The 14,875-nt window shown below is 43.4% G+C and overlaps 2 protein-coding genes across 2 annotated transcripts in view; one reads left to right on the top strand and one right to left on the bottom strand.

Moving 5' to 3' along the window:
* Positions 1 to 291: 291 nt before the first annotated feature.
* sumf1 (sulfatase modifying factor 1) lies at positions 292 to 4,204 on the bottom strand. The gene is made up of 9 exons (XM_080848910.1): positions 3,895 to 4,204; positions 3,639 to 3,812; positions 3,398 to 3,472; positions 2,789 to 2,871; positions 1,693 to 1,815; positions 1,440 to 1,554; positions 1,182 to 1,295; positions 1,037 to 1,096; positions 292 to 741 (listed from the first exon to the last, which is right to left on the bottom strand). Exons 1-9 carry the CDS (start codon positions 4,171 to 4,173, stop codon positions 643 to 645), a joined length of 1,122 nt encoding a protein of 373 aa, XP_080705036.1. The 5' UTR covers positions 4,174 to 4,204; the 3' UTR covers positions 292 to 642.
* A 9,004-nt stretch (positions 4,205 to 13,208) lies between these two features.
* The window catches only part of itpr1a (inositol 1,4,5-trisphosphate receptor, type 1a), a gene marked incomplete at its 5' end in the record, with an annotated part of 72,614 nt that continues 70,947 nt past the window's right edge, over positions 13,209 to 14,875 (top strand). Inside the window, 2 exons of the mRNA XM_080849261.1 lie at positions 13,209 to 13,300; positions 14,124 to 14,194. Of these exons, the coding sequence (XP_080705387.1) occupies positions 13,209 to 13,300; positions 14,124 to 14,194 (163 nt within the window). The remainder of the gene's footprint in view (positions 13,301 to 14,123; positions 14,195 to 14,875) is intronic.

The raw sequence follows: 14,875 nt of genomic DNA, 5'->3' as shown, positions 1-14,875 counted from the left end.
CAGAATTAAATGTGTTATATTTCCACCACAGAAAACATCCAACTGACTGTTGTGCAGCAGGTCAATGGTCTGTTCTAAACCCTCAGAGCTAGAAAAAGAGATCCTGTGTGCCAACAACCGCAGAGACACACTTCCTTCAGCCTGCCTTTCCTTCCTCTATTTGCTTCTTTTTTCAAACTCCTTACCGTTTTTGAACATGTCTATGTTGTGCAATGTGTACAACCCTGCAGGGAAACAGGTTTGTAGAAGAACAGAAAAGAAGCCAGAGGAGCACAGTCGATTATTTATAACTCTTATTTATTTATTCAAACATATATCAAATTAAATGGGTGAATTACTGTTCTGCTAGTCATCAATTTGGGGGTTATGGCACTCATACCCTGAAACTCAAAAGGAATGATCAGAACACCTTCCTTTTTATCCGGTATTCCCAACAAACAGTACTTTTCCTCTCCAAAGTGCTTCTGCTTTCTGAGGCTTTTGGACCCTTAACACCATTCGCGGCCAGAGTCCTGCTTTGAACTCAACTTTGTGCTTCTAGACAGCATGACTTCTGTCATCCCGTCTTCCACATTGGACAAGCCTCCTCCGCTATGCTGCGATGGGCTCTGGGGATTAGCTCATAGAACCAGGGAGTTCAGTTCAGGCAGGGTCTGCCACACAGCGGAAGCCCAGGTTGGAGGCTGAGCTGTCAGGGGTGTTCTGACTGCGAGCTGCACATCTGTATCTGTAACAGTAGGACTGGAGAAAGAGACCGAGAAACACAGACAGAGAGAGAGAGAGAGAGAGAAAGAAGGGGGGCACAGAGGAGAATGACAGGCAAAGAGGGCAGGATGAGCAAGAGAGAAAAACAGAAATGTGTGAGTAAGAGGGAGGAGAAAGTCAGGCCGAGTGGGAGGTCCATCTGTTACACATTGTCAGATTTAATTTGGTAATCAATCATTTGCTATGTTCAAACTTCTACAAGGACGTGGACTTCGTAAGATGTAAGAAGAAAAAAAACACACAGGTACGTCAACAGACAGAAACTATGTACCTTGTGACACATATATGACCCTCCTTTCTTCACTCGGTCTGTACCAGAGGCTGGTCCGGTCTGCAGATTAAGGGTATAAATAAGTGGCCAAACATAGAACAACACAAAGTGTGTGTGTGTGTGTGTGTGTGTGTGTGTGTCTCACCGGATTGCGTTTCTCCTCTGGTGTGTGATGTACAGTCCACCAGTCAGCAGTCCACTCCCAGGCATTTCCTACCATTTCATACAGGCCAAAGCCATTAGCAGGAAATGACATCACCTGCAAGAGGAAGCGACTGCAATATGTCACGGTGAATAAATATCATTGATCAGTAATGCATTATTACTCATCACTGCACATTTCCAGCTTTCATCCAGTAACCAAACTATGTTTTTATTAGCTTAAAGTCATCCTTATCCTAACCGGTGAGGAGTTGATGTAGCCGTCCTCTCCAGTGTTTTCAGTCGGGAAGTTCCCCTGCCACAGATTAGCATAGTGCTGTCCTCTAGGCAGCAGTTTGTTTCCCCAAGGGTACAGTCTGAAACATAGATAGAGCCATACATTTACTCCAACACAACCCTCAAATACTTTAGTAACAATAATGTACACATACAAGCGCAAAGAAACATACTACTGCTCACTAAAACACAAGCCCTCACAACACACAGACACCCACCTGTCCTGTAACCCTCCCCTGCATGCATACTCCCACTCAGCCTCTGTGGGTAACCTGCGCTTGGCCCACTTGCAGTATGCCTGGGCATCTTTCCATGACACATGAAGAACAGGGTGATCCAGCCTACATCGACAGAAGTGGAGTGTGTGTGTGTGTGTGTGTGTGTGTGAGAGAGAGAGACCAAAATAGAAAATGGAAGTAAACAATCCATATATATCAAACATATCAGGAGAAAAATGTCTATACAGAGAGAGAGAGAGAGAGAGAGAGACAATGTTACACATACACTTTTGGCTGAAACTTTTAATAAAAGCGATTTTCAAGCAAGCACTGGTATGAACCAACATAGCTGTTACAAAAGGTGGAGCGGCCTAATACAGCATTACAGATCACACTGACATTACTACAAGGTGAAGGGCGTGTGGTGCTAATTCCAACTGTTACAAGTCACATCGCCAAGTAAGTTTTTTAAATTATAATTATTGCAATACAATATAAAAAACATACAGACAAGTGCTCATCACATCAGCAAAAAAACAACAACAAATAAATAATATAAAAAATAAAAAAAAAGATACACAGGACAGATATATTATATACATTGGAAGCAAAAGTTCAATACAACAAAGAAAAATGGATGATACTTTTCTACGTTGAAGAGTTCTCTGTAAATTTCAATAGTTCTATTACTTTAAGTTGTCTTTATTAGGTCTAGCGTGTCAGTATACTGTGCAAATTCATGTGAAAATCTAATAAAATTAGGGGTCACCTGTGCATATCTGCTTTTGTGTATATGGAATTTGCCAAATAATATAATCAAATTAGTTCAAAATTGTTATTCTTATGAACAGTCACGTCGCCAAGTAGCATGAGGGTTTAAGAGGGGACTAAACATCACAGGTTCTCCAAAAGGAAACCTAAGCACACATGATGTTCTAATAGCAGTCATCAGATCAGAACACTATGAGCAAAACTGTATCATTCCATCCTCAAAGAGCTATGATGATTCACTGACATGGCACCAGACATAAGCTATAGGATGTGTCAGATTGTCATTTTTGAATTAAGCTAAATTGTGTTATAGATTTACAATAACCTGTTTGAGATGGAGGAACCAGGACCCTCAGGATGACTCCAGTTAGCTCCCTTCACTGGCAACCACCAGGGGGCAGCAGCCACCTGCAGAAGTTACACACTATTAAAGCAGCAATACGGAGTTCTGTTCCAAAACTAGTAAGCTAACAAACCTAGGCATGCAAATACCTTGCAAACACCACCAACAGCCCAGCTGACACTGATAGAAGCTTTCCAACACACTAACTTGTGTCTTTTGGCAGTATAGCTGGCAATGTCATGCGTGTGAAAGCTTTTCTTTCATTTTTGTAGGGGGTTCCAGCCCGTTACACAGAACTACATAGGGCATATCTTGGATGGCTAGTGGGGAAGACACAGGTGTTTAGCTGTCCTTCACATGACCATATGCTATAAAAATGAATTTGTGGATGGTACCAAAACTAGTTGCTTATAAAACAAGTGTTGCATAGTGTTACTTTAAGTACACTCATGACGAGGTCCTAAAGCAATTACCAACGTACAAACCAACTTAAAATGGTCAGACTCATTCATGCACAGTTTCTGTGTGAAGTGCACACCAAGTGACAAAAGCAGTTTAGATAGAAACATGTGTGGCAAAGGTGTTTATTACTGCTTGTGATATTGTACTCTTCAACTCTTCTGTCAACAGCTCTTCAAACACAAAAGAATCTCCAAAACGTTCAGCCTGGAGAGAGAGTGATAGATGAAGATAGTGCCTCAGAGTAGCGATCACGACACCATCATGCATAAATGACTTGTTTTTCAGCTGTAGCCTGTTCTTTAGCCTATTAGTATGCACGTCCGATGCCTTTACTCATAATAGGCAAGTCTATGGAATGTGCTATTCTTACCTCTGTGACATAGCCAGATTGATTGACGAAATGTTGGAACTGTTGGTTGGTGACCTCATGTTCCTCCATGTACACGGAGTCAATCCACACTCGCCTTTGAGGGCCCTCCCCGTCAGGTGGAATACCTGGGTCATCAGTTCCCATGAAAAACCAGGATGATTCGAGCAAAACCAGCTACAGAGAGACATCGAGAGAAATCATGTTTGATGCATTCAATCAGAACAAGTCGTTAGGAACTCTGAGATCCCAATGTTACCTTGCTGCGAAAGTCACGCTTTAGAGAATGTTCACCCATTTCTTCATTGGCCCCTATAGAATATTTCTCTGCGGGATCTTCAGCATGCAGAGACACTTCCTCGCCAACATCGACACCAACATCTCTTTTCAATGCATCACAACCACAGCTCGAACTCCCCGTTTCTGTTACTTGAGCAGAAGATTCTGAGCCCGTGGCTAACCCGACGTGTTCGGTTTCGCAATGCACGGGCACCGAAACGTGGAAATATAACAAGAAAATGCAACTTTTAAACAACATTGTATCGCTTATTCACACTACAGGCGCTAAAGACGCCGCCATGTTTGCGGATGCTTTAGGTCATGTGGCTGATCAGCTGATCTGTTCCTGCCTGAATGAAATAGTCTTAGAGTTTGGTGAAATAAAACATTCCTTAAATAAGTAAAAGGGAAAGTAACGAGTAGCTTAGTATTGCCGTCTCATTGCTATTTTCATTGTAGCCTAGGTTACATAATTATAGGGGACATATCACAATCTCGTGTAGCTTACCTACCTACATATTTATTTAAATTTTAATGCATGCAATTGTTACCTTAATTATCAGTGTTATAAACGAATTACATTACAGTTACATTCACACTTATTCACAAAACGCATGACCTCCACTAGCTTTATGATATGTTTGACTTATCACCAGTGGTGGAAGAAGTACTGAAGTTTAGTACTTAAGTAAAAGTACAAGTACCCAGGAAAATTAAAGTAAAAGTAAAAGTACTACATCAACAATCCTACTTAAGTAAAAAGTAAAAAGTTCTCAGTTTTAAATTTACTTTTAAAGTGAAAGTAAAAGTACTCACGCAATGGGTTGTCTCTCAATGTTTAGGCTGAACCATTTTGATTAAAAAAATAGCGACTGGTAATTAATGCCTCTACAGATGACACTACTAGTTATTAATAATTATAAGCAACAACATTTGTTAATTGGAAAGGTTGGTGTGCTTATTGGGCCTATTGTCTGTAAAACTGTTCACACTCTATTTTATAATTCTGCAGATGACAAGTTATCTACCAGGGATTATTTGCGAAGTTAATTCCATTTAGCCAAACCAATGAATAAAGACACAATTTTGTATCTTTTAATCTTTTATTTAATTGTAAACGTGTAAAAAATGGAAATATGAAACATGAAAAACAAATGGAGTTGTTAAACTGGTCAATGCAGAGTTTTATGCTCTATTGATTGCAGAAAAGGAAAATAACATATTGAGTAACCCAAGACTAGGCAATAAGTTTGCATGCCAGGCAATAACCAGTCAATAAAAAAGGCAAATCTTCACGTTAGCTTGACATTGCTAAACTAACAGCTTTATCTTACCACTACGTTTAATAAATAATCAAGGTTCAATCGAATTATTTTTATGCTATTGCTGTATGTCAACATGTATTTAGCTAGATAACAGTATAAAATCATGTCAGTAACCGCATACGATATGCAAAAGTCATAGACATTAACTTAGCATAGCAAGAACTCCGCATAACTCGACCTGTTTCTCCAAATTAGGCTAGCAACTTTTTTGAGGTAGACTGGAAACGCACTGAAACCTCTACGAGTTATTCTTGGGGCCTCTGAACTTGAACATGTCCTCAGATGAGGCTGACTCTGAATCCATGCTGAAAAGTTGTTTGTTAGTCAGGCTGTTCGTCGAATGTTTAAGCAAAACAGGCAAGGCTACCGTAGTGCAGCTGCCAAATATACACACTCTGCTGTCATTGGAGCTGATAGAGCCACCTGATTGGCTGAAACGTCCTAAAGCAACGCAATCCATTATTTTTGTGTAGGCAACATTTTGGCGAAACTGTGTTCATAAAATGGAACGAATAACGACACATATTGTAGAAATGTAGCGGAGTAAAAGTATAGATAATAGCTGCAAAATGTAACGAATTAAAAGTAAAAAGTATGCACTATTATTTTTACTTAAGTAAAGTACAGATACGTAAAAATGTAACGAAGTACAGTAACGAAGTAAAAATACTTCGTTACATTCCACCACTGCTTATCACTCTATAGTAGTAGCGTAGCTGGGATGCCGCTACGCGGCCTAGTGTTATTGTTATGCCGCGGTGTATGATGGGAGTCAAACATCGCAGCTGTTAGCCTAGCCGTAATGCTAGGTCTTGGTTACCTCTTGTTGTTATATGTGTATCTATGTAAATATCTGATTGTAATGGTTCCTGTTGTGATTTGTCATATACAGTATGTGAAGTGCCACCGTGTTTGTGTAATAGATGTAATGTCGTTATAATTCCCTGAATTTCTTGTAATCTTTGTCTAGTTCGAAGTTCGAGAACAGTAAAGAGTTTGGAACATCATCTGTTGACTCATAGCATTCTTTACTTCGCCACATTGGTGTCAGAAGTGGGATCGGACGAAGCCTGAAGGATGTACACGCCATGGAGAGCACCTGGAGGTGTCATCGAACCGAACTACTCGAGGACCACTCTACCAGCCTTCGGGATGGAGGAGTCAACGCTGGACGCACCACCGCGACACCTCTTTGATGGAGCCAGCGGACTGCGGCAGAGGAGCAACGCCAAGGGAGACGATATCACCCTGCCCGCCTTGGATCGACTGCCTGCCCTGGAGCCGATCTATCCAGGACCGCTGCAAGATAGGCAGCTCCCGATGCCGACGCTGGACGCCCAACCCGTCTACAACCCGGCGAGGCGAGCGACGATGAAGCTGCCCAAGTACCAAGGAGAGGGACCGCTGGAGACGTACTTCATCCAGGTGCAGCTGGCGGCCAACTTCAACGGCTGGTCGAGCGAGGAAACTGGCGTGCAAGTCGCACTCGCACTGGAAGGGAAGGCGCTGCAGGCGTTGATGGACTTGACGCCGGGCCAGCACGCCAGCTGGCCGGCGATCAGAGGCGCTCTGCAGCGCCGTTTCGGACAGCGTGTGTTCACGGAGGATGCACGGGAGAGGCTAGCCAACCGCTGCAGACGGGACGAAGAGAGCCTCAGGGCATTCGCTGCAGCTGATCTGCGGTTCTACACGCGGAGAGGCTACTCGACCTTTGCCGATGCCGAGCAGGAGGAACTTACGCTGCAGGCGTTTGTACGAGGCCTGCGCCCGGAACGGCTCCGGGAGCACATTCGCATGAACTTTCCCCGCTCCCTGGCTACAGCACTGGACGAAGCCGAGCGCGTTGAGCATGTCCTGTGCGTAACCAGACATCAGGTGCAACAGGCCGACGTGGCGGTGGAGATCGGCGAGGACGAAGTGGTGGAGACGAGGCAAGCAGCGACGACTGACCCACGGCGATACCCTAGACGGAGCCCCGGACAACAACAGCGGCGGCGAGACAACGGCTGCTATCGGTGTGGTGAGCCTGGTCATGTGCCCCGCCAATGCTTGGCGCCAGCACCACGGATCGCACCACAGCAGCCGTCTTTAAACTGCTGAAGGGTGGCCTAACGGGAGGATCGCCACCCTTGCCTATCATCATAGCCCCCTCCCCCGATCAACAGAGACTAGGCCGTATTGGCCAAACACATGGGTTGTATGTGGACATTGACATTGATGGCGTGCCCGTGCGGGTGTTGGTGGACACTGGGTCCACCATTTCAATCATCAGACCCGGTGTCCTACCCAACACCGACCAGCCCGCACCACCGGGCTGGACGGCCACAAAGACATGCATCGCGACAGTGACTGGAGAACAAGCGTTGATGAAAGGGAGGAAGTTACTGACAGTCTCCTTCGCTGGCCTCACAGTACAACACTCATTCTGGCTGGCCAATATTCAGGATAACAGCATCATTGGCCTGGACTTATTGACTGTGTTACCGTGAGTCTGCGCGCTGTTGGGGAAGTGGCAAAAACACGACGCGCTGCAGCAGTTGGGGCTGTGCCGGCAGCAGGAATGTCATCAGCTGCCCGGCAAACGAAACACGGCAGTCCTCTCACAGGTCCGCTTCACAGACAGTTGTCATCTCTGCTGCTCATCCTTGAGCTCCATTCCATTGAAACCACCGTAGTCTTGCTCTTGCAGGCCACTTGACACAGTGGCATTGTCCATCTGAAAGGAGTCTCCTTCAGATACTGGATGCCCTCGCTGGTCAGGTACCGGTAAAAGTGCCGCCAAGCAAACTGCTCCTTGACGTACCCACAGGACTTGAGGGACTGCATGGCCTTCATAACGTGCAAGTTGGGCACGTTTTTGTCAGTCAGCTCTGGGTGCTTGGCCAGATGAAAATCCTTCTTGGCCACCATGACACCCTCCTTGAAGAGGAGCTCGTAAATGGCAATATGGTTCTTCTTTGGCATCTTGAATGACCATGCTGCCCTCACCTGGCTGTTGAACTTTCGCGAGCCAGAGGGGCAGCTAGCTCGGTGGCTAGAGACACTGCAAGACTTTATCTAGCCTAATATCTAAAAGAGAGGTAGCCTACACAGTAAAATAAAACAAGATAGGCAGAAAGAGTCAGACAATAGATTTTGATTTTTACAACAGGTGTAGTTTTAAAAAGCAAGCGGTTCTTTCCATTATGCTGTTCCATGAATTGTTTGGTGTAATGTTAGACCTGAGACTGTTATGCTATGTATGCTATCACTGAATGTATCACTGAATGTATATGAATGGAACGGCAGGCCTGCTCAATTAGTGATTACAGAGAGAATTGAGAATAAGACATTTGGGACATGATTGGACTGCTACCTGTTAGTTTGCCAGGATAGAAAGTGACCTCTTTCTCTTTACTAGCTTTCTAACAACACAAATGCATTTGACAGCTTCACAAGGGAAAACGGATAAGCCAAGAGCAGTCTATCATTGGCCATCAACAAAAGTGTGTTAACAAGCTGCAATTCTATCAATCATCATTTAACCATATTACAAAGGGCATCTCTGTGCTGGACAAAAATAGGTTAAAAGTATAAATAAAAACCTTTATTTCATTCTGAAATCGCCCTGGATCCAATTCCAATGCCTGTTGAAACTTGAAAAAACTGCTGAGCAGTACGGTTGGAAGGTTAATGACACAATAAAGTGACACAGCAGCTTAGTAGATTATGTGACTGTATCTGGTGGAGGAGAGGAGTGGGCACTGTCTTCAATCACTGAACCAGCGGCTGGGTTACAGAAAACAACCCAGAGTGAGTTCAAACTAGACGTAACGCAAAGCGTTACAAAATATGACCGCCTAACTGTTCAGTAGGTTTTGGCACAGAATGAGTCATGGTTGTCAGTGTTTTTATGTGTTTTGTGTGTGTAAATTGGTTTGTGTTTCATTTTTATGTATTAAAGGAATTATTTGTGATAGATTTTGATGATTTGGTTTGATTTGATATCAGTCAGGCATATGTACGCGTTCGGGCCGGATCCAGCGTCCACCCTAAGATATTTTCTCTGGATCAAACAATGTACGCAAGAGTTATAAGAGACTTTGTGTTTTGTGGCAAGCACTGGCAAGTTGGCAAAGTTTGAGGGTCTGCCACGCCCACACCTTCCGACTTATGAGAAAATCTTCTATAACTTGTAGTCGCCCATGGCTGAAGAGTAGCCGGACCACATTTCAAGGCGTTACCATTAAATCTGTCGGAGGAGTTCGATCCGATGCGAGGTGTGCAAACGCCGTCAAAACGCATCTTCCACTCAAAATGGCCAACTTCCTGTGGACCTGCCACCATGGCGTCAAGAGACTTTTTGGTGCGTCCAAGCATGATGAAGACGTGTACCGAATTCCGTCAAGCTATGCCTAACTAACCCCAATGCGCAGGGTTTTTTGCAATGATCTAGGGGGCGCTACAGAGCACTTTGACATATATGCGATTTAAACACCTAATTTTTGCTTTTTAATTTTTAACTAGGTGGCGCTATACATGTTATGACTGGTTATGGTATGGGTTGAGATGGCCATTTAAAACAAACATACAAGAACAATTTGGCCCTCCTAGGGCCTACGGTTCTCGGGATATTCGAAGAAAACTGAGTCGCGCCACCTACAGGCCAGTAACTGTTGGTGTATAACCATATAAATCAATTTATTGCATGCCCCCCCCCCCCGTGAACGGAATTCTATGAAACTTAACGTGCAATCAGAAGGTGTCATAATGATCCCACACCTCCGATTTCGTGCAGTTCTGACCTTGTCAACTTACAATTAACATTTTTCATTTGTAACTAGGTGGCGCTATACATGAAATAAGTGGTAGTGGAATGGTTGACGTGGCCTCTTAAAACTACAAAAAAAATGTGGTCCTCCTAGGCCCTAAGGTTTTCGACTTATTCACAGAAAACTGAATCACCCCACCCTCTTTAAAAGGGGTCCAGTCCGACGGGGGTGCAACGGATCAAAACTAAATCAATGGTTCCACGCTCATCTAGTGGGGATACATGCCCACCAAATTTTGTGCACCCCGGTGTTTCGTTAACAGAAAATCGGCAAACAGAAAAAACTGGAGAAAAAAAACTCTGACGAAACCTCTGTCGCACGGCAGTCATATTAACCCAACAAAATGACCCAACAGCCTCAACCCAGCGTTTGGTCTGAAAAAAAGCAACCCAGCATTTTTGTCAACCCAGTCATTTTGAGAGGACTTACAGTTGGCCTATACTGGTAGGAAATGTGTGAATGAAACAACGATATATCCTGTTTAGTTATGTTTGGACCAGATAATGTTAATTGTAAGTGAATTTAATTAAAGCAATGTAGCCAAAACAATGAATACACAAACTTGTGATGTGTTATGTTTGTATGTTTTTTCTTCTCAAAGTTTACAAATAGCTCAGGCTGAATTTTAATGGTCACCAGTTATATGTGAAAAGGTGATCATATTTGCATTATTTTTTTCCCTTCATGTAGGCTATGGAACAGCAGTTGTGCTTGTTCCATACAGGTCTATGGGCTTCCACTCTTTAACACACATTACGGCCTAGTATGACTGTTATGCCCTAACTAAATGTGAAGGCAGGCCTGCTAAATTAGTGATTAGAGTATTGAGAATTATACAAATAGACATTTGGGACATGTTTGGACTGCTACCTGTTAGTTTGCCTGGAAAGAAAGTGACCTATTTCTCTTTCATAGCTTTCTAACAACACGAATGCATTTCACAGCTTCACCAGGGAAAACGGATAAGCCAAGAGCAGTCAGACCCAAGTCTGACCCAAGTATGACAATGTGTTTCAGCACCATTCTCAAATAATGACTTTTAAATAATGGTCTGTTACACATTAATAAACATTGGAAAACAGTTACTTCAAATAGCCTACTATCAGATACAATGGCTCCGCGGGACTTGTAGTCATACATCCTATACTAAGTCAAAGTAATCGGCATGTAAACACCATTTCCCAGAATACGCTGCAGGTTTATAAATAGCTCTCGAAGAGACGCCGCATATCTTGGAGCAGCAGAGTGGCGAAAAGAGCCGAGTTAAATGATTTATTTAGACGTCGTCCACCAGCCCTCCCTTCCCTAACTTGTTGCTGGACCATGGAGTTGAAAGCAGCGCACGCAACAGCGGGGTCATCGCTCCCAGACTGAACTCCTAGCGAGCGGTCTCACAGGAAAGTTCTCTATTTAAGTCAAACTTATAAAATGGTTGAGTTTCCCCTCTAAAATAACTTGAGTGAAGAGAAGAAGAAGAATATAAATGTTGGAAATTGGGTCTCCGATGTTAAATCATCGCTCGAGCATATGAGCATCCGCCCCTCTATGAACCCTCCCACTGAAACGAAAGAAAGTTCGGTAAGTATTAAATGGAAAACTTGTTGGATATATTTATTTTCTGAGGCAACATTTTTATAATTCGTTCATATGGTTAAGTTCAGATGTAGCCTAAAACTTCTGTAAATTGGTTATGAAGTTATGAGGTTGGTTAAGCTCCCTCCACTCGATTTGAGGCGCGCAAGTCGGGTCTCCCAGAAACTTGTGGTCTGAGGTAAGTTACGGCTGAAATGAAACTAGGCTGTCCAGAACCCAATAGGCACATTACGGCCCAAGTATTTGAATTGGTATGAATTTCGATGTCATAGGCAATCATGTTGTTTTGCTCAACATGCATACTGACGTTGGCGCTTCCATGTATTTGACTTAACTTCCATCGTCTCTGTTGGCACAGCTGTCTATAAGTAGTCTATCTAAAAAGACAAATCGATTATTATATGAAGGTCAAAATACAACTGAGTATATTTTGCGGTGGCATTGTTCGAAATGATGAAGATCCCATTGCTTCTAGTAAGAATAAACATTTGGATTACCCTTTGAATTGTTTACCATTGGTGTAGCATATTGCTTGGATATTGTAAGGGTTATGTTACTCTGAGGTCGACACCCCCCCCCCCCCCACAAACACATATTGACTTGGTATACTCACTTGAAACACCATTGCTTTTGAAAGTTCACCACCATCCTTCACCTCACCACTTAGACTACAGGCATCCCCCCCCCCCCCCCCACAAACACACACACACACAACCCACAGGGGGTTCACCTGTGTAAAAACTCAATGTTCAACCATTGAGGCACCTTATTTGTTATGCAAAGTTGGATCTGGTGCTGATCTCCACACAGGGCCACATAACTGTGAAAACAGTGTTACACTCTCATGTGTACGACACAGGTGATCAAGCGCTCCATGTGACATTCTCTTCCATACCTCCAAGCAAAGGTTTCTGGTAATCAACCAACCTCCTAGCCTGCAGGACCTTCAGAGGAGCAAATCTTTCCAGCTGATTTGACAAAAAGTGATTTAATCCATTATAGGCAACATGATCAGACACTGCTGCTGGCTTTATCACATTAACTGCGTTACTGCATTTGCTGTGGTACGAGATTACATTACATAGTGTGGCAAAGCCCAGTAAAAGATCACAGGCCTGGTAAAATCCCAGAATGGCTCTGTGTTGAAAGATTGGGCTGGTCTGTTTGTCTTTGTTTTTATCTGTTCGTTGTGTTTACTGTTCACTCTCAGTGCATGAGCTTCCATCAGTTTTACACACATGGTGGCAAAAGAGAAAGGAGATTTACCGGTGTTGGTTTCGAAAAGGACTCTCAGAGATGTCTCTGAGCTCCCATGCTGCTAAAGTGTCACTGGCCTTGTATGTTGTCCTGAAATAATTTTCTAAAACGCTGTTAAAACTCTCCACATTATGAAAAGAAAGTATCACCTTATCACCTTGTGAACACAGAGTTGCCAGTGTTTTAGGTCTAGAAATTACTTTGTGCTTTAACAACAAAAATATATTGTGTTTCTGACTGATGTGTGTGTTGTTTTGGGAATGCCTTTTGCCAATGAAGCAGATGTCATAGTGATCGCAGTGATGGCGATGTCTGATAAAATGTCCAGCTTCCTTCATATTGGGGATGTGTGCTCCTTGTATGCTGAGGGCTCCACCTGTGGGTTTATCAGCACTTTGGGGTAAGGCCACTTATTCATTCATTCATTCATTCATTCATTCATTCATTTATTTATTCATTCATTCATTCATTCATTCATACATACACTCACTCATTCATTCACCCCTTCACTTATTTAGCCATCCATCCATCTATCCATCCACCCACCCATCTATTAATTCCTTCATTAATTTACAGTTGGTGATTGCCATCAAGACCAAACCTAGAGAATAGAGAGTAGAAAGTAGGTAGGCCTAGGCTACTACCTAAACTACTGGCAGGTAGCAGCAAGTGTGTGGAGACTGGAAGTAAAGGACAAATAGAGAAATATCATTTTGTTCAAATCTGCCTGTATCACATGAACTCCCAATGCACACACTCACACACGCACACACACACACACACACAGGCATGTGATGGCATACACTACTTAACGTTTACCTAGTTTTTGTTCAGTAGTGGTTTAATGAGCTGTCAACAGGATATGTGTTTTGGGATGACTTGATGTGTGTGTGCGTGTGCGTTCATGCGTGTGTGCGTATGTCACTGCGTGTGTTTGTTAGAGTTGGCGCTTTCACTGGAGGTTCATCAGCCATGGGATTTGGCTGCCATCCAGTGAGGAGATACTTTGGGCCAGAAAATGCTAAATCTGTCTGAAGCACATAGTTGCACACACTCACAGTCACACTCACACGCACACAAGCACACAGACAGAGAAAAATAATGATTCATAAGCAAGTATTTTATTTTCATACACACCGAATGTCACCTGCTCCTTATTTAGACGTAGACCACACATTGTCATGTTCAAGCTTTTGACTTACAACAATCATTTGTTCTGCTAGGTTGGTAGATGACCGCTGTGTGGTTCAGCCAGATGCAGGGGACCTTAACAACCCTCCCAAGAAGTTTCGGGGTAATGTATTTTTTATTTTCACAGATGCGAAGAGAGAGACAAGAGAGAGAGAGAGAGAGAGTGTGTGTGTGTGTATTTATATGTTTGTATGTTTTCTCCTGGACGGTTTATTTTTGGCCCTGACACGGGAAGTTGTGCCTATGAAGCTCTAATCTGTGGTCAGTAATTAGGCAGTTTCCTGGGATCAGAGCCTATTGGTTGCCATGGTGATGGAACATAAGCATCAGAGAGAGGCATGAATCCAGGACCATCAGAGCTCTGTGCATGTGTGTGGCATTGTGTACGTGGCTTCGCTCTTATATTTAGAAATAGGTTAAGTTTATATCACCGTAGGAACCGATTCAACACTAACCTAGAAGCTCCTGCAGCATTCTTGTGTACGTAGTTTGAGAGATTAATCTGTGTATGCATGTCGGTGTGTGTTTGTGTGTGAATGTGTGTGTGAGAGAGAGAGAGGGTGTGTGCAAACGACTAAGTTCAGTGGCCCTTCTAACCCCCACCCTCTGTAGGCCCATCTGCTGGTGACACAAAACAGTCCTCAGAGAGAGAGAGGGTTGGATGTGCTTTTATTTAGACCGTTTTTTTCTCCCTGTGTCTGTGGTAATAGTGTTATCCAGCATTATATGTTCTGCTGTTGGTGCCTGTATGCTAGTGTGGACCAGGATATGGGCTTTGGAACAC

The sequence above is a fragment of the Sprattus sprattus genome, assembly GCF_963457725.1.
Source record: "Sprattus sprattus genome assembly, chromosome: 12".
NCBI classification, from domain to species: domain Eukaryota; kingdom Metazoa; phylum Chordata; class Actinopteri; order Clupeiformes; family Clupeidae; genus Sprattus; species Sprattus sprattus.
The sequence above is the reverse complement of the archived record's forward strand: the minus strand, read 5'-3'. Positions and strand labels throughout refer to the sequence as shown.